At 45.3% G+C, this 24,022-nt stretch overlaps 1 protein-coding gene across 5 annotated transcripts in view; it reads right to left on the reverse strand.

The window, feature by feature from the left end:
- Positions 1–7,083: 7,083 nt before the first annotated feature.
- Cab39l (calcium binding protein 39 like) overlaps positions 7,084–24,022 on the reverse strand; it is a 129,380-nt gene continuing 112,441 nt past the window's right edge. For all 5 annotated transcript variants that reach the window (XM_055617174.1, XM_055617179.1, XM_055617173.1 and 2 more), the window contains 2 exons: positions 15,942–16,085; positions 7,084–9,052 (listed from right to left, as the gene is read on the reverse strand). In XM_055617174.1, coding sequence (XP_055473149.1) covers positions 8,873–9,052; positions 15,942–16,085 — 324 coding nt within the window. In that variant the 3' untranslated portion in view covers positions 7,084–8,872. The remainder of the gene's footprint in view (positions 9,053–15,941; positions 16,086–24,022) is intronic.

Consider the following 24,022-nt stretch of genomic DNA (forward strand, 5'->3'; position numbering starts at 1 on the left):
AGAGCCTGCGAACCATCGACAGGCAGGTGCATCGTGAGCTCGAGGTCATGGGACACTCAGGAGCCTTGGAGCTGAAGTCGTCAGGGTGTACAGATTCTAAATGCAAAGTCAGGAAATGCAGACAAGTGAGGGAACGTTAGTGTGCTGTCACTGGAATGTAGGATCAAGGAGGGTGGACCTGTGCGAGCTAAGAGGAGACAGGGCTGCCGCTGGGTTGGGATGTGGCTCAGTTAGCAGAGCACTTCTCTGGCATGAGTTCCCTGGCCTCAGGTTACCACAGTCTCTGTGGGTGGCAAGGGGAGAGGGCCGGGAGGCCATGGTTGTCCTGAGCTACATAGGGCATCTGAGGCTGACTTGGAATCCATGCCACTCTATCAGAAAGAAAGGCTGACTCTTTCCCTTCCCCTGGGCTGGCATGGGGTGTCAGATGGGCACAGGGCGTGATCCCCTGCAGAATGTCACCTGCCGTATCTGGCCACACTGAAGCCCGGAAGGCCAGGAAAAGAGGATGTCAGGAGGTGGGAGGGTAGCGAGGATGGGTAGCGGGCTCCTCCAAGTGCGAGGAGGTACAGCTCAGCACTCACCGAAGTGCTGAGGGTAGAAGCAGGGGTGGGGCAGGCAGGCTGCAGCGAGCCAGGTGAAGTGCAGACGAGAGGCTAGTGAGGTCAAGCGGATGGGACTCCAAGGCCGGCAGGGCTTCGGAACAGGGGATTACTGTGTGTGACACGGGGACAAAGGGGCAGTGCACGTAACAGAAGTCGGGAAGTTTTGCGGTTTGAGTAGGAAGTATCTCTCAAAGGCTCAGATCCCAGGCCAGCAGTGTGGGGAGTCGGGTCTTCTGGGAAGGGACTGGATCTTGAGGTGCTAATCTCATCAATGGGTTCACCCATCCCCCCCCAAGCCCCCTCCCCCCACACCAACCCCTGTCTCTCTCTCTGCTTCCTGGCCACTGTGAGGGAAGCCTCTTTCTCTGTGTGTCCTTTCAATTGTGTTTCTGCCTTGCCACACCCCTCAGGGATTTTGTCACAGCGAGGGAAAGCTGACTAACACAGAGGTCCACTGGATGGATGGGCCCATTGTTTTAAAATCAAGAGTTTGGGATTATGGTCAAGCATAAGCAAGTGCTGACTGGCAGTCGGGAGAAGAGGGCTCTAAAACAAGATGTGTCCAGAACACATCTTGTACAGGAAGGCCTTCTAAGGAGGAGCGGAGAAGAGACTGACACTCACCTAGAGGTGGAGACACAAGGAAGTAACGTAGGGACAAAGTACTTTCCCTAGTTCTGCTGGGATGGCGCCAGGGAATAGCAAACCTTAGAAAGAGGAGGGACCTTTCACATTCTGGGATTTCTCACAAGGAGAGAATTGTGGGTGGGCACAAACACTTTCATTATGCTGATACTCAATTGACCTAAAGGTGCAACAGAATAATTGGCTGGGGTTGTCTGGCACAAGTGTATGGAATAATACATAGCAAGAAGGTGCATGTTAAATAGAATTAAATAACAGAAATATCCAAGAGATAAAACAGGTCACAAGGCAGTGATACAGCTCCGTGCTAGAGCGTGTTCTAGCTCTAGAACATGTGCGTGGCCGTGGGTACAGTCTCCTGCTCTGCAGACCAAATAAAGCACACCGAGTCTGTGTAGTCTGTGTTCATATTTTGAACATTTCTATTACTATTTCATACGCTGTGTGGTTTGTCCATTTAACTAATAGCCAATGATCTTAGTGTGTTAATTCACAGATATGTGCAAGCACCACCATAAGTAGTTCAAAAATTTGTCACGTCACTGAGAACCCCCCATACACACCTTTAGCTGTCTCTGCTCACACTCTGCCCTCAAGCCTCAGCCAGCCCGGGAGCTTTCTGTCTCTAGATGTTTCTGTGTCGGACTTTCTATGTGAATAGTGTGTAGCTGTGTGTTGAGTGGTTCTTCCGAAAGTGAAGTTCAGCTACAAAAGGAGCATATCATTTGTTTTATCCTAGTCAGGTTTCTCTCTCTCTCTCTCTCTGTTCTTTCCTTCCTTCCTTTCTTTTTTATTTAGATGCTTGATTGTTTTCTAATGAGAGAGAGCAAGAAAGGATGTGGATTTGGGATGGTGGAAAGGTGGGGAGGACCTGGGAGGATCTAGGGGAGGGGAATCACAATCACAACATAATTTTTCAAAAAAAAAAAAAAAGACATAAAGCTTAGGCCATGGGTTCTGGCTTCATGCTCGACTGTGGTGCTGTTGTTTGGCCTGTTATCCAGGTTGGTGCAGGGAAGGTCCTTACCAGGTGCTAGTGGCTTGGCAATGGATACCCCAGCCTCTAGAGCCTGTGAGCTGATGCATTTCTCCTCCTTTCATATGACGAGAGCTCATGTGTTCTGCTACCAAAGCAGAATATGGGTGAAGACAGTGATCTTTCGTGTCTGGCTTCTTTCACTTAGCACAGACTCACATGGTGTGGAATAGGTCTGTGCATCATTTACTTCAGCAGCTGGGATAGTTTGTGTGGCTACAGCAGATTTTGCCCATTTCCTAACAGACTGCCCTCCTCCCAGACTTTAGGCTATCAGAATGGCACTCTAAACATTTCCTCATATGAGTCCCTGTGTGGCTGTGTCTTCATTCACTCTCTGGGAGTGAAGCTGCTGAGTCATATGATCAGTGCTGTGATTCACCGTGGAGGGAACTGCTTGGCTGGTTTCCATCATGGCACATCCTCACCCACAGCGTGAGTTTCAGCCTCTCTGCATCGTCCTAATGGTTGTTACCTAGCAATTTGATTCTAGCCATTCCAGTGAATATGAAGCAGTCTCTCCAGTATCTTTGATTTTAAGTATGTGGGGTTTGTTTGAGGTCAGTCTGGAATTCACTATATAGTCAAGGCTGGCCTCAAACTACAAATCAGACTTTTTGTCCTCCTCTTATTTTTGTTTGATTTGCATTTAGCTCCCTGGACTTTGGATCCTAGAGGAAGTAAGTTGATTGACAGGGTTGGCATCTCTAGCCTTCCTGCCTCTGCGTCTTCCCCACAATGACCTTTTAACTGTGACCTCTCCCCTTGCCGTCAAGCAGAAAACAACACCAGCCCCAACCCTTTCTCTCCTTGCTTTCTTAAGAGCACTTTATCCCAGCAATAGGAAAGGCAAGACAAAGAGCCAGCCTACCTCAATTCCACAGCGTCCTTTATCCCTGCCCCGACATTCTTTCTGTGTGTGACCATGTTTTCAGTAGACAAAGTTCAGAGGTAAGCATGGCTGCGGGTGGGGTCCTCAGAGGCCACCAGGAGGGGAACTAAACAGGCACTGAGAGGAGGTTTGTCTTCTTTTCAATAATGTGCCATTGCGTACTGGTCACGGGAGGTCAGTAACACACTTCTCACCACGTGACACATCTTGCCAAAGAGTGTCACCATATATTTAGGGCTGTGGAAAGAGCCCTAATGATGGGGCTTGAGTCTCTGGATTCAGCCAGAGTGGGAAAAGAGATTCTAAGAGTTCCCAGGTGTGTGTGTCTGTGTGTGCGCGCAGATGTATGCATGCAGGAGTGTATGTATGCATTGTTCTCCTTGTGTTTCCATCCCTTACAACTTGAAAAGGTCTTGTCCTACTGAGGTCCATTTACCACTATGATTTGGTGTTCCTGAGCTAAATAAAGATTCCTTTAAGATGAGTCAGAGTGCAAACCCTTCATAGGTTGCAGAAGAGTTAGGAGGGGCAGGAAATCTCAACTGAGGGGGTGAGCCTGCAGGATGGTGGAGCAGGAAAAGGGCTGGTGGGGAACTGGCAACGGAAGATGTCCATGCTGAGAAGCTCAATAAGAAGCAGGGAAAGGTGGAAGGGAGAGCCTCGAGGTCCAGGCAGGTTGGGTACTGGACTACGTGACATGTCTGAGGTGATGAGGGCACACAGAAAGCGGCTGCCTGTAGACTCAGTCTCTGCAAGGACAAATGGAAACCAGTTACCAGCTAAAGAATCTGAGTTGAGGTCTCAGAGGATCGAGGTCACTGAAAACATGCCAAAGGTGTGGAGAAGCAGAAGTGATGCTGGCTGTGTCATGAACATGCCCACCGTTTTCTGTTTCCTCCGGGGCAGATCCTCCTTTTTCTAAGTGAGCAGTTTCTTCTAAACTAGACTTTGAACAACCTGAGCAGGAGGGAGATGCCCAACCCCAGCCTCAAGGGTTAAGGCTGATTGCCTTTGAGCACAGGAATGTGGACAGGACCCCAGAGCCAAACAGACCGCTCAGGGCAAAAGGTGACCTGTCTTTGTGCCCTGCTAGAACTGGCACCAACCAAGCCATTTACCCACCTACTTCAGGACAGAGCAGCAAAAGTACCTGAGTGCTAAGAATGTCCCCTCTCCTCCCTGGAGTCAGAGAGGTGAAAGCAACCTAGGAGCTGGCCTGGGTTGCTCAGCCACCTGGGCAGGGACAAGTGGTGACACTCACAGCTGGACACAGCCTTCTTTGGGTCCTACTTCTCTTGCAGCCTTTGTTCCCACATCTCCCACTGTTTAGAAGGCAGACCCAGCCTCACTGTCACCCCGGCACCCCGGCAAGCTGAACCCTAAGGATTTCTCATTTTATGGCAAACTTGCCTTCTGAAGTTCATAGGGACCCCGGAGAGGAGACCCTTTCACAAGGCCATGCTAGGAAAGGGATAGCATCTGGCCCATGGGGCTGGGGCCAGAGAGAGACCCTTTCCCATATGGAGGTTCAAGGGTGCTGTCCACCTTCCTTGCTTTGGCCTTTTCATCACGTACATTCCCTGGCTGTGGGCCACATGTTCCACCTGGATTCAGATGGGCACAGCAAATTGACAGCTGGGCAAAGTTGCTGTGCCCTGCTCAAGGTGAAGGTCACAGCTGAAGCTGCCAGGGGCAGCCCAGCCAGCTGTGGGTGTGCCCTGTTCTTTCCTCCCACACCCCAGGCAATACAGAGCCTCATTCATCCAGGCAGGGCAGGGCATAGCCACGTGAGTGTCACACTCTGTGCCTGGAGAAAGGGCAGAGGCTTTCTTTCCTCACAGAGACAACAGTCTGCAGTTAGGACTTTGCCCTTCCTCTCAATCCTGGGTCAGGAGGGCAGGCTGGGGACACAGAGAAATCCTGGTCAACTTCTCTGGCATGCTGACACTGTTTTGGTAGATTTTTTTATTTTACTTTATTTTTTTACTGGTTTTGTTTGTTTGACAGGGTCTCGTGTGTATCCCAGGCTGGTCTTGAACTTGCTATCTAGTTGAAAATGACTTTTTGCTAGGACTACCTCCACCTCCTGAGTGCTGAGGTTACAGGCATGGGACACCATGCCTGGTTGATGCAGTGATTAAACCCATGGTTTCCTGCTTCTTAAATGTACTAACTCGGTTTCACCCCTTCCCCGACAGTCCCTTTTTGAGACAGGTCTGTGCTGCGCAGGCTGGTCTGGAGTTCATGAGCTCAAGTGGTCTTCCTGTTTCAGCCGACAGTCAAGGCTGTAGGTGTATGTAGACATGGCCTGTGTATGCTTTTTTTCTAAATGTCAGCCCATTTTGTGTAGTGATAGGGTTACCAAGCCTTTGGTTAGCATGGTTGGCGTGACAATGTTGCAGGTGTGGTGTGCAGGTCTGGGAGAGGCCCAGATGCATGGCTGTCAGCAGCTGGGAGTCGACCCGGTATAGCTAGATCTGGGCTCCTCTCTTCTTGGGCCTGCCTGGAAGGGAAGTGGAGGCCTGGCCTTCTGGGTATCACCTGTCTTCCACGATTCTGACTCTGGGGTTAGAGCTGGCTTTGATCCTGGCTCTACTGCCAGCTGTCTGATCAGAAGCAGGGCCCTTCACCCTTCTGAGGCTACGTTTGTTCCCTGTCACGGGAGGTATGGCTCTGTCTACAAGGCCCAGCATAGACAGGCATAACGCTGCTGTGCTTTAATCATGGTAGTCAAACACAGACATTCTTCATATTTCAAAACCCAACCATACTCCTAGTCAGATCCATTTTCAGTCTATTCCGTTAACTCAGGCTGACCAAATGTAGCCTTCCAAGGTCTCAAATGCTTCAGACCTTCACAAAATGGTGAGCTCTCATTAGGAATGCCAGTGAGAAAATGGTTGTGCACACCACAATGCAGGTAAGTAATAATAATAATAATAATAATAATAATAATGGTAAACAATAAGGTGCTAATTGCCTTCAATACCATAAACTATTGTGATCTCTTGGTGAAGCAACTATGTTTTCACACTGAAACAGTTGAGTGGAGAGTATGAGGGGAAGGGGACCCTCAGGAAGGGGAAGGGATGGGAGGTGAGGGTCAGGAATATAATCACAGTGCATGATACACGCATAAGGACATCACAATGAGACCCATTATTTGGCACAGTGACTACAAACTAAAGACAACAGTTGTGGTGGGTTTGACTTCTATTCCCTTTATTATAATCATGCTGAGTCCTGTGTACTTTTCAGGTGCGGCTGCAGCCGCAGCAGCTGTGTCTGCTGTGAAAGGCTCACAGCAGCCAGCATGGTGAGCGATGGAGACTTTGAGGTGCTCACACATCATTCCCCAGAGGCACCACAGGATGCGAAACGGCTGAGGCTGGGAGTCAAGAACATTTACAAGGGGCGTGTGCTGCTTCCCAGCTTTCTCCAAGAACAGTTGTAACATTGGGCAGATGCCTGGCTTTAGCCCAGAGCCTCATCCCTATCCAAGAACACCATGATCTCATTCCCACTGGCCACATTCCAGGACTCTGACACTGGGAACCTCCCAGGTCTCAGCAGGAGAACACCATGTGGCTCCCAACACCATGGCCTTTCTCAGGTCAGAAAGGAAACTGGGCCTCAGGTGGCTCTGGGTGTCTGTCTGCCATGTCCCTCCCTGGAGCTGGAGAATTTTCTTACCACCTCCATATCTATGTTAATGACAGTGGCTCCTAATTGAAGCAGCCACAGTGGACTTAGTGCCTGCTTGCTGGTGCTTGGTCCTGAGATGTGAACTGGGCCTCCTGATGCAGTGCACAGGATGGTGGAGTCTCAGTGTGGCCTTCGGGCCTTTCCTGTTTAAGGACAAGAGCCCAACTGCACAAATAAAGGAAGAAGAATGAGACTGAGAGTGTGTGGTATTACTTATTTATTTTAACTGTGCTGCTTGTTAAATATGACCTTCTCCACATTCAAGTCTTACAGCATTTGCAGTGACATCGTGGCGGTGAGCTCCAAGTGTCCCCTTCTGAGTGAATAATTTATAAACTCACATCAACATCCCAACTACCTCATTCACCGCCTCTCAGACTCCGTAGCTTTCTGCCCGGCAGGTACACAGCCATGATAAAGGGTTATGCTGGGAAAGAGCCAATTCAGATCCAGAGAAAACAACTGTTTTTAACTTAGATAAAATCAGAATATGTCCTTGCCTGTGTCCCAATATGCTATGGAAACACATACACCATTTTTTCTCAGGTAATCAAATAAGCAAAGCTAGAAGGGTCAAATTCTAAGGGACTCTGTACTATTGGGGAAAATTATAAACTAAATCTGATTCCCATGACGGAAGGACGCAGGTCACCAGGGGCTGCATCGGAGTAATACAGCTGAACCCCAGCGAGAAGCAAAGTGCCCTTCCAGGGAATTCTCTGGTGAAAACCCACTGAAGACATTTATACCAGAGAAAACATTTCCCTTCCTGTCTCTGGGTGGAGACATATATAGCCAAAGACAAGAAAGACAGCAGTCAAGTGCCAAGGAAATTCAGGGCATGAAGAGCAAATAAGCAATTGTAGCGTGAGTGCCTGGGAAATATCCACCTGAATGTCTGAGGATGAAGACAAACCATGGCCTTACCCCATGGCCCTCACCCAAAACAAAACAAACAAACAAACAAACAAACAAACAAACAAAAAAACACCTTTCTGTCCCTGTTAAGGGGACACAAATGAACATCTTTGTTATTCTAGCACAAAAGAGGGTATTTGGGACCAGCTTTTTAACTGCCCATTGACGACACTGATAGGCAGTCACAGAATGACAGTTTATTACAAAACACACTGGACAAGAGAGAACCTTTGGTCATTTGAAAACAATTTTTATGCATGAATCACTTCCCTCTCTGCTGATGGAAGTCTACTACAACCTTCTAGCCCCATGGTTCGTGATTCCACCTCCTGTGATCCTGCCTCTCAAAACAGTCACCCCATAACAACAGCTATTAAGGAAACATTCTCATGCTCACTGACCCTCGCAAAGTACCTAAAGCACATCGGTGATTACCACCACTTGTTTGCAAGTCTCCTCTGAGTGAGCCACAGCCCATGAGTGTTCTCTGGCCCTGTGGCCCTTGTTGGCCTAACTTGGTCCTTAACTGCTCCCAGCCTAGCCCTCAACAGTTGGAATGGGCACAGGCCCTGGAGCAGGCATGGATACAATGAGAGACAGTGAGCAGAGATTGAGCTGAGAGTTGGGTACCTGCTCCTCTGGAAATTAAGAACCACTTCCTACAGCTAGGAGGTAGCAAGCAGGGAATGAAAGTGCACTCAGAGCAGATAAGGCAGCCCTGTCTCCTATCTCTTCAGTGACTGAAAAGCCTGTCTAAATCCCTCCCCACTGTCTCAAGAGACACTTATGCTCCTACTTGATGGCCAGGGTGACCCAGGGTCCAGCTCTGCAGTTACACTTGCTTTTATCAAGGTTTAATATAATGGCTGATTCCACAAGCAATCACAGACTTGATTAAAATGAATGTATTATTCTAGGTTGATTTTTTTCCATTCAAATGTTTATATTCAATCTACCTTAAACAATCAATTGAGAAAAACAGGACCTTCAAAGCCTTCCCAAGAATGGAGGCCTTGAAACAACACTGTACACACTGGGCAAGGCAAACGGCTGTCAGGGCGGGACCCATCTTCACGGGGCTGCTTTCTTCAAGTCTCGAATCTGTTTGATCAGGTAGTTCTTTTCATCAGTGAACTGCTCGTCGTCTGTCCTTTCTTTCTGGAAGGTGCTCAGAAACTCGATGAGTTTGGGCTGATTTTTTAACAGAATCTCCACGATCGGCTGCGTTTTATGGGGGCTGGCCACAAACACCTAGAAAAGGGGGGAAACATTTGACCAATGCCTTGCTGGAGCGATTTGTAAGTAACAGGAATATGATCACCTGCCTTGGGGACTGTGCTCCCTCAGCAGGCTCCAGGCAGCACAGGCTCCCCTGAGAACGCTCAGGAAGGAACATTCTCTAGCACTGCTACCCATAATAACCCCACCCCCAGAAGGACAGCAGCCCACACTCCCATCCAGCAGGTCCAGACCACAAAGTGCTAAGGATCTGGTCCTTGGCCTCCTGGCTACACAGTAGAGCTCCCAGTAGCCAGTGGAACAGAGAAATCACAAGGGTGATTAGTAAACACCTTGATGGGTGAAAATGAAAATAGAGAAAGTGCACTCAGGAAAATCATGGCTGCAAATGCCTACATTCAGAAGAAAGTGCTCCATTCAGTAAGCTAGACTTATACTATAAGGAACTAGGAAAAGCAGCAAACCAAAGCAATAAACAAAAGGAACAGAGACAGGGGAGTTGCCATGGAGAATGACTAATGCCAGAAACTGGCCCTTGGGATGAACCCCTTTACAAGCCTCTGGCTAGACTATCAGAGACTTTGGTGGTGAGAAGCTAAACCTAAATGGAGAATGGCTGACTGAGTAGCGCTGCAATGCAGATGACACACTAGTTTCTTGTCTCAGTGCTGTGGAGGCAGCTGCACCCACAGCCATGTAAGACAGCAAGGCAGGTCAGCCCCTCTCTCCTTTCACCCAGTCTCTGACTCCAGCCCATTGAAAGACACTGCCTACATTTACCTCAGCCAACCTAATTCAGGTAGGCCCTCACTGATGTGCCCAGAGCCTCATCTCTTCAGTTATTTCGGCCCTGTGAAGTACACAGTCAATATTACCCAGCATGGACAATTAAGAAAACCCTCAAGAAATAGAAAAGTTCAACAAATCTATTATAAGACAGATATCAACACAGCAACTAAAACCCACAACAAAGAAAAGTCCAGGCTAGCTGACTTCCAACAGCAAATTTCTACCTAACATTTAAAGAAAAATAAACACTAGTGTTTCTCAATTTCTTCAAGGGAGGATCATTCCAGTCCATTCTATGAGGCCAGCAATACCTTGACATGAAAGCCAGATAAAATAATGAAAGAGCTCTCAAAGGGCATGTCCTTTATGAATGAAAGGTAATCCCTAAGAAAACACCAGCAAAGCAAGCACACTGTATATTCACAACTGCATATTCAACAACCAAGAGGGACTTAGTTACACATAAGACAGTCAGTGAAGTTCCAGATGTATTGTTTCCCGTACAGATTCATTTACGTCCTAACCCAGAGCATCCAAGGGTGCCACTTTCTACAGAAACACGGACCTTACATATACATCAGGCTAAGTGATACTGCACTACAGGACCCCAATCTAGGACTTGTAACAGAGATTCAGATAAGGAGGTACACAGGCATGCAGAGAGGAGTACCTCACATGAAGTCAGGGAATGCAATGATGTGTCTACAAGGAGAGACTGCTGGTAGTCACCAGAAGCTAGAAGGGAGAGAGGACTGGAAGATTCTCCCTGAGGCCGTCTAAAATAATCAGTTCTACTGACACCTTTTACTTGTACTTCTGGTCTGCAGAACGGGGAGAGAATACACTTCTGTTCTGTCTGGCCCTCTGTGGTACTCTGTCATAGCCCTAGGAAGCTAATGTCACAGTGAGTGACATGGTCATCCATTGTTTCAGAATTTGACAAAATTCAATATTCTTAAGATAAAATGCATTCCACAGGACAACTGAAGATCAATAGGCAAAAAAAAAAACACACAAAAGCTGGGACCTCACCTCACACCTATACAAACAAATCATTAAAAATGAACCAAAGGCCTATATGTAAGAGCTAGTAAGATGTGTGAAGAAAACTACAAAGGACAAATTTATAACCAGGCCTACGAGAACAGAAGCTGGATGAGCTCTGCTAACACGCTTCTCCAGAGCACACTGTCCGGAGGGAGAAAACACCTGCAAGACACAGATCTGACTGACCTCAGGTCTAGACCACAGCGAGAACTCGAACAACTCAACAACAGAGCACAGTCCCTCCAGGAGGCCACAGGCTCGAGTAGAGCTTTCCCCAAACAGGAATAAATGTGACCAGTCATCCAGGAAAGAAGAGCCGTCAGGCAATGTGGATCACAATCTGTAAAATGAAAACAAGTACACCACTCACAAGTGGCCTCGGCAAGCCGTAACACACAGCAGTGCAGCAGCTGTGCAAAAGCCTGGCATCTCCCTGGGAGGCTAAGCAGCGAGTGACTGAAAAATCCTGCCCAACACAGGGAAAGGGTTTGTTCAAGTACACACCTTTCCCCAGTGTCCACAGCAGGAGCAGTCACTAGCCTCACATGGTAACGGCCGGAGTACCCCCACCTGAAGAATGCATGACCACAGGGTCTGTCAAGGCCATTACAAGGAACAATCTGCGGCTCAGGCCACAACATGGATTTTCCTCCATTTATACATCCTGTCGAAACAGACAGATCCCTGGAGTGAAAGCAGACGGAGCCTGCCAGGTGCTGCTCAGGGGCCAGAGAGAGACTGCTTAGGGCACAGGGTTTCTTCTGGGGTTCTAGAATGTGTTGCCATAACCCCTCGGGGTGACAACACTAAACACTGAGCTCTACCCTTTAAAATAGTCAACCTGTGAATTTTTGTAGACATGGATTTTGCTACAATAAACCTAAAATTGTTACTTACAAAAAAGGTACTCCAGGCTGGTTTACACTGTTACACAATGCCTGCTGTCCACAGAAGATCTCTGAGTATGGTCGGAATTGCCACATTCTGGCCTTTTCTGGTTGGCATTTTATAAGAGAACTGCTGAAGTACTAATTACAAATTGCCTGGCATTTTGTGGCAACTACACAAATAGCTCACAAAAGCGCTGCTTAAAAATGAAGAAAAGGCTAGGAACACTGGGCGAACCACGCTTCTTTCAGGCCCCACAGTGGAAGCTCACTGCTGACTGACACACACAGACAGTTGTTGTTGCTCCCCTCTTAAAACATGCTATTTTAAAAGAACTTCTAAACAAAAGAAAACAGCTTGTGGCTTTCTGAACTGCTATCTTATTGCCTGCATTCCTCAGTTTATATAACAGGTCTCAGAAATGTAATTTATAGAGTTTTCAAGCATATTTGTGGCAGTCACCACAAATATTTTTAATCCAGGAAACAAAATATTTTGTTTTCTATTCAAATGCTTTTTAAAAAAATTAAATCTTGTATATATCTTTACTGACCTCATCTAAATTCTTTTTACCAGGAAGGATTTGAGCTGATAAGGCGTGGGAGGGCTTGCTCCAGCTCTGTTGTCTGTTGGAATAACTTTGTACCTGTGACAGGGAGTTGCCCATGTACAAGTTCATTCCATAGAAGTGTAAATAAAGTAACTGTTTCACACACACACACACACACACACACACACACACACACACACACACACACCCCACTACCACCAGTACCAACTGGTACTCTCAGAGACAGCTAGCTTGCTTCTGTTAAAGAATGACTGGCCAAGCTCTACAAGGGAGGTGACCATGCCGTGGCTAACTAGGCTCATTGAACACCAATGCAGGAAGTGAGGGTAGCAGAGGCCAGCAGGCTCAAGTTGAGGTTCCTCTTAAGATTCCTAGAACTGCTTGCAACCCTTCTCAATGACACTCTCTGTTCTGTATTGCTCTGATATGTGGTGCAGGCGAGAAACCTGGGAAATGATATGAAAGGAAGGCACTTACAGGGCTGGAATTAAGCTTAGTGGCAGGGCACTTGTGAGCCCCTGGGTTCCATCCCAGCACCACAATAAATAATACAAAATCAATCCTCTGAGCTCCTCTACTCAGACATAGTAACTGTGAATACTGGTCATGCAGCCTTCCACTTTAGAGAAAACTGAGCCTGAATATCTTTACACACTGGTCTATATTCTGCTCTTGTATTTAGTTTTTTTTGTTGTTGTTGTTTTGTTTTGTTTTTGTTTGTACCAGGGGTTGAACCTACGACCTCACACTTTACAGTCAAGCACTGCACCACTGAGTCCTATCTCAGCCCTCTTTTGCCCAGGTAGGCCTTGAACTCATGATCCTCCCGGTCAGCGTGTGGAGGCGCTGCCATTATAGACCTGGACAGAATGTTTGTCTATGAGGAGTTGGTGTCCATGTGAACAAAAGCTGGTTTGTGCACAGTGTATCCTCTCATCGTTACACGCCGGGGCTGCTTGCTGTGCTCTAGGTGAGGCTTAGAGTGCTCAAGCAGGAGCACCGGTGCCGTGCCGCATGTAGGCAGGTCATGCCTTGGTTTAAATCTGTCTGCTCTTATCCACAGACAAGAGCAGGGAAAGGGAGCGTTATGCTCAAAACATTCCTCATCTGTACAACAGTTTCAAAAGTAAGCAGCACACCAAAGAACCCAGAATGTCTCTGACTTTTCTTGTCAAGTTTTCCAGCATTCTTCACACCATCCTTGAATATCTCTAGGAGCTTCCTTAGAGATATGGAATATATGAATTTGACTTATACACATCAAGCCTTGCAGTTCTGTGGAATGGATATCGAGTTTTCTGATGCCATTCAGGTTTTAAAATTTTTAGAACCAGTTATATTGAGACATGATTCACATATGAAGTAGTCTGCCCACTTAACATTTATATATATATATGTACACACACACATACATCCCAGTGAATTTTAGTATGTTCATAGTATGTGTTATCACAGTCAACATGAAGACACTTTCGTCATCCCAAAGGAGCTCTACACCCATCAGCAGCCACACCTACTGTGCCCCACCTGCCATCTACCTTCCATAGACATTTCATATCCCTGGCATCCTGTGAATCAGTACAGTGTTCTCATGATTTATCCATGTTGTGGCATGCATTAGTTTTTCACACACTCTGACTGTCAAAATATAACTGAGTTTTGAGAAGGATTAAAGGATGCAATTCCTGTTTGTATGTTTGACAGCCACAAATATACTGTAATTTCTCACTACTTTATTGTTACCACTTTTCTTAAATTATCACACAATTGTTTCCCCAAATACCTGATGTCACAGTAAGGCACACGAGGAGATGAAGTTCAGTGGTACCGTGAATGCTAATAAATTTGTCCTTGCATATCCCACTAACATGGCGTCCTCGGCCACAAAATGAGGGTTCTTCAACTGCTCAACCTCAGGAGGCTGAGGGGCATGGAGTCCTGCCAAGGAAGCACTAACACAGAGGGCTGGAATGCTGGCGTTGCCCTTGCCTGGGTTTCTGACACATCTTGGAGATTTCACACAACTGCACTGCTGACTGTCAACACAGGATTTCCCATGTTGCAGCTGCACTGTCCAGGGCCACAGACTACCTGAAATGGCATCTCACTCGAGTCCCTGAACTCAGGCAGGTGATGGAGGGGGCACTACTAACCTGCAAAAGCATTCCTAGCATCGTGCCCCACACACTCTGCATCTTTATAGGGCTCCTTTGGGGGGGGGGCATTCACAAAGGCATGAAGAAGTCTAGGTCTCTGCTTTTCTATGGAGCAAAATATTATTTTTGGGAAGTAAAAAAATCAAGTGCTGAGGTGCAAGTAGGCCCAGTTTACACTCACACACACACAAGTAAACAAGTGACCAGCTGTTTTTAAATGTTCCTACTCTGTCCAATGATTAGGGGAACCAAATTCGGATTGTCTGGGGGCCGAAGCTATTTCTAGTTTGCCATGTAATAAATCTTTCTATAATCATGTGTTTCTGAGGAAAATCAGAGGACACTAGATCGCATCTCATATGGCAGGGGGCACACTTGCAGGCCCAGGGAAGTGTGTCACACAGCTTTCTGCACTGACATTCCTCAGGCCTGTCACTCTGATGGTTGGTGTTTCCTGGAATTACACATTCACACTTTTTGTTTCATTCTACTTGTTTACTTTGTATGTGACAGTGCTAACCCAGAGAAGAAAGTTAGGGAGGAAGAGCACACAAGCTGCACGTCGCCAGCCTGGCTTGCTTTTAACCCATTTTCTCGCCTGAGATGATCACTCTCCTGAACCTGTGTCTATTTCTTTAACACAGGCAGCAATACAGCAGCTGCAAAAACATGAACCTAGACAGAGTCAAGTTTCCAAACTTAGAAATATCATGCTCTTCACATGTGCTGATTTCATTCACTCTGTCTGAGGCTTAGCCACATCTCAGGCTTATGATCCAGCAAGGCAGACCTCTCTACCCTGTTCTTCAAAATGGCCACAGGTGACCTTATGTCTTCTTTACCAACCAAAGTTTGAATCAGCTTGTAAAGTTTCAGAAAAAATTCTGTTAGGATTTCAAGTGGAAATAAATGAAACTTGTAAGTTAACATTTTAATTATCCTAGTGGCCCTTTGAACAATAAATATCTGGTAGCAGAAACACTAAGTTTTTAACTTGTGAAAGCAACTATAAACTTATAAACTTGCCTTATAAACTGCTATGTTCTCCACTAACAGACAAAGAATTCTGTTCATGTATACACTTTAAGAGCAAAAAATTCCCAGAGCTCACTGAGCTCTCATGCGTACCGCAGACATCAATTATGAGAAGATATTTTAATTTGAGAATGACTCTTTATCTCACTGCATGGTACTGGGGTGAAGGCTCTCTTGTTACAAATGTGAGATTTATGAATTTATAAATTCATATGTAAAGGCCAGAAGCAAATTTTCCCAACTGTAGCTAGCACTGAAGTAATGGTTTTCTGTAATTAGATTACTAGAGGAATATAAACTAAGTTTTTAAAACAAAAAAGATTGTTTAATTTTCTCTTACATGAAGGAAAGGAAAAAGCAGAGGTCTTGCCATTTGAAAGTTGGTGAAAAACGGATTCAGGCGTCAGCTCTTTACCTTAAAGACATGGAAGGCTTCGAACTGGATGTTGGGGCTTTTGTCTCGAAGCAGATTCATCATCAGCTTCAGGTTCTCCGGCTTGCTGATGTACTTGGTCATAATGGTGAAGTTGTGGCGGTCTAGGATCAGCTCACCTAGCAGCTGCAAGAAGACACGAAGCCAAAGCCATTATTTGAGTCTTCAAATCTAGCTCAGCAAAGCTGCATGAGAACCTGAGACTGCATGAGAAGTGAAGAGCTGTGAGGCGCGTACAGAACAGGCGATGCCAGGTATGGCAGCTGTTGTTATTTCTTTAGTCTTTCGTATGTCTTTGTTAATGTTCATTTTCCAGTCACTCACTGACAGCCTGATCTACATCTATGTCCATCACCTTGCTTCCCAGCCATGTACCACTCTTAAAACTTTCAGGCAGAACACTGGCTGCAAAACTGCCTGTAACAAAACTGATTGCAGTTTCCCTTCCTCTCCTGAATGAATGCACCTTCTGGTTTACTGGAAGTTTTTGTGTTAAATAAGACTCATCTTATTCTGGCCTTAAATTTTTTATCATATTTATTTGCTTTGTCTGATTGCAAGCGTGTGTACAGTGTACGTGATTGCTGCCTATGAAGGTCAGAGGAGAGTGCTGGATCCCCTAGAAGTGGAGTTACAGCTGACATGTGGGTGCTTGTGATCAAACTGAATCCTCTGCAAGAGCAATATATACTTTTAACCACTGACTTTTATTTTGAAACCTGATCTAAAGTCAGAAAAATAACTGAACACCCTGAATCTATATCAAACATGCAGGAAGGTTTTTAAAAATTGCATAGTGGTGTGTGTTTGGGTGTTTGATAGCAAACACATAGGGCAGAGAAACTGGTGGCAATCAGTTCTCTTGTACAGTGTTAAGTCCCTGAAATGAAATTTGGGTCATTGGGCTTTGTGACAGGCATGTATAAAAAAGTAAACAGGGCTAGAGATACAACTTAAGTGTAGAGCACTTACCTAACATGTGTGAGACCCTAGCCTTAATCTCTTGCATGGAATTTTAAAAAAGTACTATCAAAATATTTCCTGGTGACAAATCGATGCTTCTCAAAAGGCAACATTACTTTGAAGCGAAGTTAAAATACTCAAAGTGAGAACAGTTGCAGCTTCTCCAGCAGTGAATGCACCACTGTCTCTACAACCTCCTCTTCTAGCAGCACAAGCTTCTACCACTAGACAGTTAAGAAGCGCACCACACAATTTACATGGAAGATGCCCCTCTCACTTTCTGGATTGTTCCTGAAATCCTGAGAACAGCATGCTTAACACACAGATGGTTAAGAAATCATGGATGAGAAGAAGAAAGCACAGCAAATAGCAGCTAGGTCTCTCAGAACAGAATTCTAGGTGTATGTGCACATGTTGTGGGAAGAGTTGTCTGTTAGGAGACAGCCATCTTGTTTATTTTGTCTAGTCAACAGTAAGAAACACACTCATGATAAGAATTAGCCATTTACTGGTCCTGCTGCTTACCGTCCTGGTGAGGAACTGTGTACTTAAACTTTATTGGAACCTCCTTGTCCCTGGAAAACTGCCAGGGCTGTCCTGGAAGCTGCCTGTGTTCCTGGTTTCCCCGCTCACACAGCCTGTTCTCTGGCCACCACATTTGAGGAGGTCTGCAGGATGCACACTTAGTTCTCTTCTTCCAAACCATCACATCTTTATCAGTAGGCACAATTCTAACACTGATGTCCCCCGTAGTTTTCTGTCTGGTGTACAGACCCACCTAGATGTTGCTAGCTGTTTTTTCCTTGTTGGTAACACTGAGGCCTGTCAGCTCCTGATGTCTTCCTAAGCCCATTTTCCCTTGTTTGTTTTCAGAGCAAATTTTTCAAGGTTTGCCAATTTTCCTGTTTTCAGTGATTCTTGAAAATCCAGCTCTCCATCTTTACTACCAGTTTCCTTATTCAAGTACTCGCTCTCTTCTCGCTGAATAATTCCAAAATCACAATGATCTCCCTCAGTCCTTATTAGTCCTGTCCGCTCAGCAATTAAAATGATATTCCTGAAAATCTACTCTAATTATTAATTCTACTTATAAAGCAAATTAATAAATGTCTCCTTTCCAGGAATTTGGGGGGGGGGGACAACTCGTTAGGATGGCATTTTGAGTCATGTACAGGGAATCATCTCTGCATCCTCCTTCATTTCCTCACTGTTCCTCTCTTGAATTCTGAGGAAGGCTATCACTCCTCTGTCTGTCTGAACTGTTACCTCTCATGTCTAGTTCTGAAGACGTGCTGAGGGCACTCCTCCTCCTGCATCTCCCAGCATTGCCTTTGGGCTCCTACTTGTTTCTGGTATACAGAATTTCTATGAATCTGCTGGGGGTAAGCCACAGAAGGCATGGAGGATCTCCCTCTCCTCAAAATCCAGGAAGACATTGTATTACAGCATGAGTGTAAAACTATGGGAACCCTGTGAAACCACGACTCTGAAGGTTTAAAGCCTACCCTAGGAACACAGTTCAGCACTGGAGTGGTTGCCTGAGTCCTTCAGGGGGAAAACACACTCCCTGCTCCCACTTCCTGGTTCACCTGAACTCCCAGCACCATTCCTTGCACTTCCTGGTTCATCTGTACTCCCAGCACCCCACCCCTGCCCCTCACTTCCTGGTTCATCTGCACTCCCAGCACTACCTCCTGTACTTCCTGGTTCACCTGAAATTCACCCAGTAACACAGGGAGCTGTTTGTCTCAGCAAATTCTTTTTTTTTTAATTTTTAAAAATATATTACAATTTATTTACTTTGTATCCCAGCTGTAGCCTCCTCCCTCCCAAACCCTCCTAATCCCTTCCTCTTCTCCTCCCAAGCCCCTTCCCCAGTCCACTGACAGGGGAGGTCCTTCCTCCTCTTCCATCTGACCCTAGCCTATCAGGTCTCATCAGGACTGTCATAGTTGTCCTCTGTGGCCTGGCAAGGCTGCTCCCAACTCAGGGGGAGGTGATCAAAGAGCCAGCCACTGAGTTCATGTCAGAGACAGCCCCTGTTCCCCTTACTAAGACACCCACTTGGACACTGAGCTGCCATGGGCTACATCTGTGCAGGGGTTTTTATCTGGATATTTGAACTTCTTTTATCTCCCAAAGAGGCTTGCAAAAGTTCTCAAACAAGCACTGCTGGAGAGAGAGACAGGAGTGTTGCCTTCCTGAATATTTAGCTCAAAGGGCTTCTCAGCTTTCAAGATACCCCCTTCTTGACTATAAAGTCCACAGAGCTTTGCATCTCTAAAAACATCTGTCTACCCAGTAAACATACAATAAAATAATGTAAGACAAACAACATAGTAACAGAGGAAACTTCATGCTGTGAAATGCCTGTGTGGTGGTTTTATTTCTTGGTCTTCTATCCCATTCCATGGGTCTACTTGTCTGTTTTTATTGCAATAGCTCTGGAGAATAACTTGGAATCTGGTATGGTGATTTTTCTGGCTTCATTCTTTTTCCTCAGTGTTGCTCTGGCTATCTGGGATCTTTGGTGCTTTTATACAAAGTGTAAAGTTTTTTTTTTTTTTCTATTCTGTACAGAATGAAGAAAATGTGGTATACATACACAGTGGATTTTTTTTTTTCCTTGAGACAGTATTCCAGGTTGGCTTAGAACTCACTATGTAGCCGAGGGTGACCTTGAAGTTCTGATTTTCTACCTCCCTAGAGCCAGGATCACAGGCATGTGTCATCACACCTGGATTATGTAGTTCAGGTGACTGAACGCAGAGCTTTGAGCACACTAGGCAAGGACTCTACTGAGCTATAAATTCTGCCGTACAGTGGAATTTTATTTAGTCATAAAGAAGACTAAAGTATGTTGTTTTCCTGAAAATGGATGCAAGTGGAGACCTCCATACAAAGCAAAACCATCAGAGCAGAAAGATAAAAGCCACCAGTTTTCTTTCATTCATACAGACACATACGGTCGCTTGTATGCACATATGCCATGAAGATGAAAGCCAGGACTGGAAAAATAAGGGGAGTCGAGGGAGGAGAGAGAAACAAATATGGTCAGGGTATATGATATACTAGCATGTAAATATATTTATGAAACCTGTACTACATAAAGTATGCTGCAAAAAAGTTTTACATAAAAATTTACAAACATACAGATTTTTTTTTTTTAGTGCGGAATTGTTGAAGTTAGTTACATTTATGAGTTCAATTCAGATTAAGTCATTTCAATTTTATCCTCTGCTCACACAAGCTTAAAACTTTAGCCAGGTGTGGTAGAGACATGAAACAAGTTCAAGGCCAGCCTAAGCTCCACAAGGAAACCCTGTCTTGAAACATAAAGGATTGGAGTGCTCTAAAGCAGCAGAGCACTTGGACAGTATACTTAGGGCTCTGTGATCCCAGAATCTTATAGTCATACACACAATATCCACGACCTTGAGCTCAATATGCTCCATGACTGTGACTACTATCTTTCCTTCTTGCACCATGTTCAGAAATATATTTTTTAATTGTGCATGCTCAGTAATATACTCAACCCCTAAAGTGCTTTTCTATATGGAATAGCTTAGATTTCTTTAATTCAATGAGCGCATTACTTTGGAACAACTCCTGTTTTCTTAGTTCTGCAGGTAACAAATATTTTTCTATTCTTCTAATTTGGGAGGGGCATGCTTATTCAAGCTTAGTATTAAGATGTGCACAGTGTGTTTAGTTTCAAGTTTTTTGGTTATTATGTTAAACAGCAGTGACAAGGACAACGGTGAAGCAATGCAGTGCAATACAAAAGCATCACAATACAGGGTTATTCTAGGTAAATGGAACACATCTGTGTTTTACTTAATCATGCAGCTAGTGTAATTAAGAGGTTCTCCTCTGAAATGTGCTATTTTAATGAAATTGACCAGAGCCAAAAAAAAGTTCCACCAAGCTTCTTTTTTAATAATAATCTTTCTTGCTAGTTAGTAATTAAATGCCAGGATTCTGAAAGATAAGAAATAAGTTCCTAAGCTCCAGCACATGAGAAAAAGGAATGTCTCTCTTAATTACTTTTTATTGGCACCAGGACTCTAAGCATTCCAAGACCAAGAAAGTCTAGGAAACTTTAGAACATGGTTGGAAAATGCAGCAGGTAGCAAATACTTTGGAATCAGAAAATGGCTTAGCACTTCAGCTAGTTCATATCGATGAAGCTGTTTGCCACTGTAAGTGTCTAACGTCTCGTTTCTTACAATGATGGGATATCACTGACTAAACCACATGGTCCATAGTTGCACATGTGATTATCAGGACAGTAGCTACTGTGACCACAGATCTAATTCCTTAAAGGACACCAAGCTTGCATCAGCAGAGTTCCCCTGAGTAAGTCTTCTCTTACATGGAGGGGATCCAGCAGTGTTGAATAGGCCTGACGGTGACATGTGAACCCGTCCAGCCATTCACCCTTAGCTCCCTTGCATCGGGTGATGGATGCAGCACCACTGCAGCAGCATCTCTGCCTTACTGCCCAGCACTCCAAAGGCAATCACCTTTCTATAGTTCTGCACTTTGACACATACTTTACTCTACTCCTCCCCGCTCCCATCTAAACAACACTCTACTTTGTCATGTCTGTCTGTCAAATCTGAGATACCTGGACTAGAAAGGAATTTAACAAGAAAAGCAGGTCTGAGTAGATTAATAAAGAACAGCAAACAAGCCTCATGGGAACACAGAAGCATTTGTAAATAAGTAGGAAAGGGAAAGTTGCAGGTGTTTCTGAATTAGGTACAAAGGTCTGCTCCAAGTCCAAAGAGGAGAACCTCTGGGTGGGAAAGGGCACTGGGGCACCGAGTACAGAGAACTTGGCCACTTATGCTGTCCAGAACTCAAGTGCAAGATGGATAGGGTCTCCTCTCAGATGCAGATGTGCGCTGCTTGCACTTTCTTCATCAGCCCTCTCGTCCCAAGTTTACCTTAAGGACATGGATCCCTTTCAGAGACTGAACTTGGAAAGGTGATTCTGGTTAATGACTAGCAATATTCACGTGAACTTAGTTTGATTCACTGAACAAAGGTCAGACTTCTGGGCAGGGATATAGCACAGTGGCGCTTGTTGATTGCGACCCTTGGGGTTCTATCCCCAGCACTACAAAAACAAATAAATTATTATTATTAATAATAATAATGATAATAATAATAATAATAATAATAATAATATGCCAGCAGTTCTTTCCATAGTAAGGGTCTGGCCTAACCACATTAAAATATGAACAGGGAAAGAAGACAAGGTGGGGCAAAGCCAGCTAGAGAGGGGACAATGGAGATGTGGGCAAGGAGACAATCTGTTAGTCAAGAAGGAAAGACAAGAAAGGCCAAAAAGAGGACACTAGCTTTCTGACAGCCTGAGGTCTCAAAGACAGGAAAACATTGGTTCATGTTCTTGTTACTACTGAAAATGGTACAAGGATAAATGCTAAAGACCACACCCTCATCTTTTCTACTTCATTTGATTCAATCACTTCATATCATAGGAACTCTACTTTGGCTTAGTCACACTCACACTGAATAGCCATTTCTCACATGCTGGCCCTTGGGGCACTCTCCTCAATCTTTACTATTTCAATGCCACCTCCCTCCAAGGCCTCTCTTCTACAACACTGATAAGCTCCTCTGGCTGTCCTTCTGATTATTATGTAGGCCTAAAACTGTGGAAGTGGGGTTCACCTCAATTTTCTTAATAATTGGCTCTGTGACAACTCTGTGTGTGTGTGTGAGATACACCCCTCTCACTTTTATTCCCTACTCTCACCCCCCTCCTATCCTCTTAAGCCCCATTCATCCCCACAAGTCCTTTTCCACATCCAGGCCTTTTTTTTTCCTGTGGCTACTCAGTTTAACCAGGGCATCTGTAGGCTTATGGGTCTGGTGCTTCCCAGTGGAGTTTGATGGACTCATCACTGGGTATATAACGAAGACAAGGACTCCTTGGTCAGAATTGCCAGTCATGAATAGCTAAGCAGGGAGCTTCAGCACATATCCGGACATAGGACAGGACAGTTTTGAAATCACTGCTCTGCCTGAAGGTCAGTTCCCTGCATCCCTGGCACAGCACAAAGCTTCTCCCAATGGGTCACCTTCCATTGGCTTCTGTGCAACAGGAACTCAATAACAAGTGGTGACCGACTGAATGAAAACTGACCTGCCAATTATATCAGAAGTTGGGACAGTGGTAGCATAAATATATGGGACAAAGCATGACTAATGCAAAACCACAGTAAAAGAAATATAAAGATACGGACAAAACAGACTTAGTCCATCACCTTAATTTAAAATGCATCAGACTTTAAGAACATATGTAGTGTCATTATCCTGACATCACAAGTGAGCTGCCCAGCAGCTGACAGATATACACACTGCACAGCTAACACAGGATTACTAGCTGACAAAAAGTGTGCTGAAAATCCGAGTGTTATCTGAAGGACAGAGGTGCAGTGCTAGCCCACACCACATCACCAACACTGTCCCACCTGTTTTTGCCCAACCAAGAGTTGCTGTTTCTGAGCAACTTTTTCTGGGTGGGAGGCAGGCACTTAGGGCACAGGGCCATACTGTGTTGTCTCCTGAGCATTTCCACTGGCAATTTATGGGGATGTAGCTTTAGACAGCGACTGCCTATTGGTCTTACACCATATTCAGACTCATTTTACATTTTCACACTTAGGCCTCTGCTCAAAAGCCAACTGGTAGAGAGGATTTGCTGCCATTCCAGCTGCTCTGGCACACAGCTAGCCCCAGACATGGCTTTCTTTCTATTGTACGAAACCTTGCCTCAAAGAACTGTGACTCTTTGTTAACTAAGGCTTTCTTTCTTAGTGGGAACATTCCAGATTCTACTGGAATGTGGCCTCAGTCTGCTAACCTTTCCTTTCAGTGCTTAGCACACCTGAAAGCCACCAAGCAGGCTCACCTGCTGTGTGATGCAGGTTAGTGTCTGCTGGCTGAGTGACCATTCTCCTTGCCACTGCTTTCCCCAACACTTCACCAGCATTTCTGATCATTAAGAACCAGCTCCCTGTGTGTGTGTGTGTGTGTGTGTGTGTGTGTGTGTGTGTGTGTGTGTG

This window comes from Psammomys obesus, unplaced genomic scaffold (assembly GCF_907164565.1).
Source record: "Psammomys obesus unplaced genomic scaffold, mPsaObe1.curated_primary_1811, whole genome shotgun sequence".
In the NCBI taxonomy this organism is placed as follows: Eukaryota; Metazoa; Chordata; class Mammalia; order Rodentia; family Muridae; genus Psammomys; species Psammomys obesus.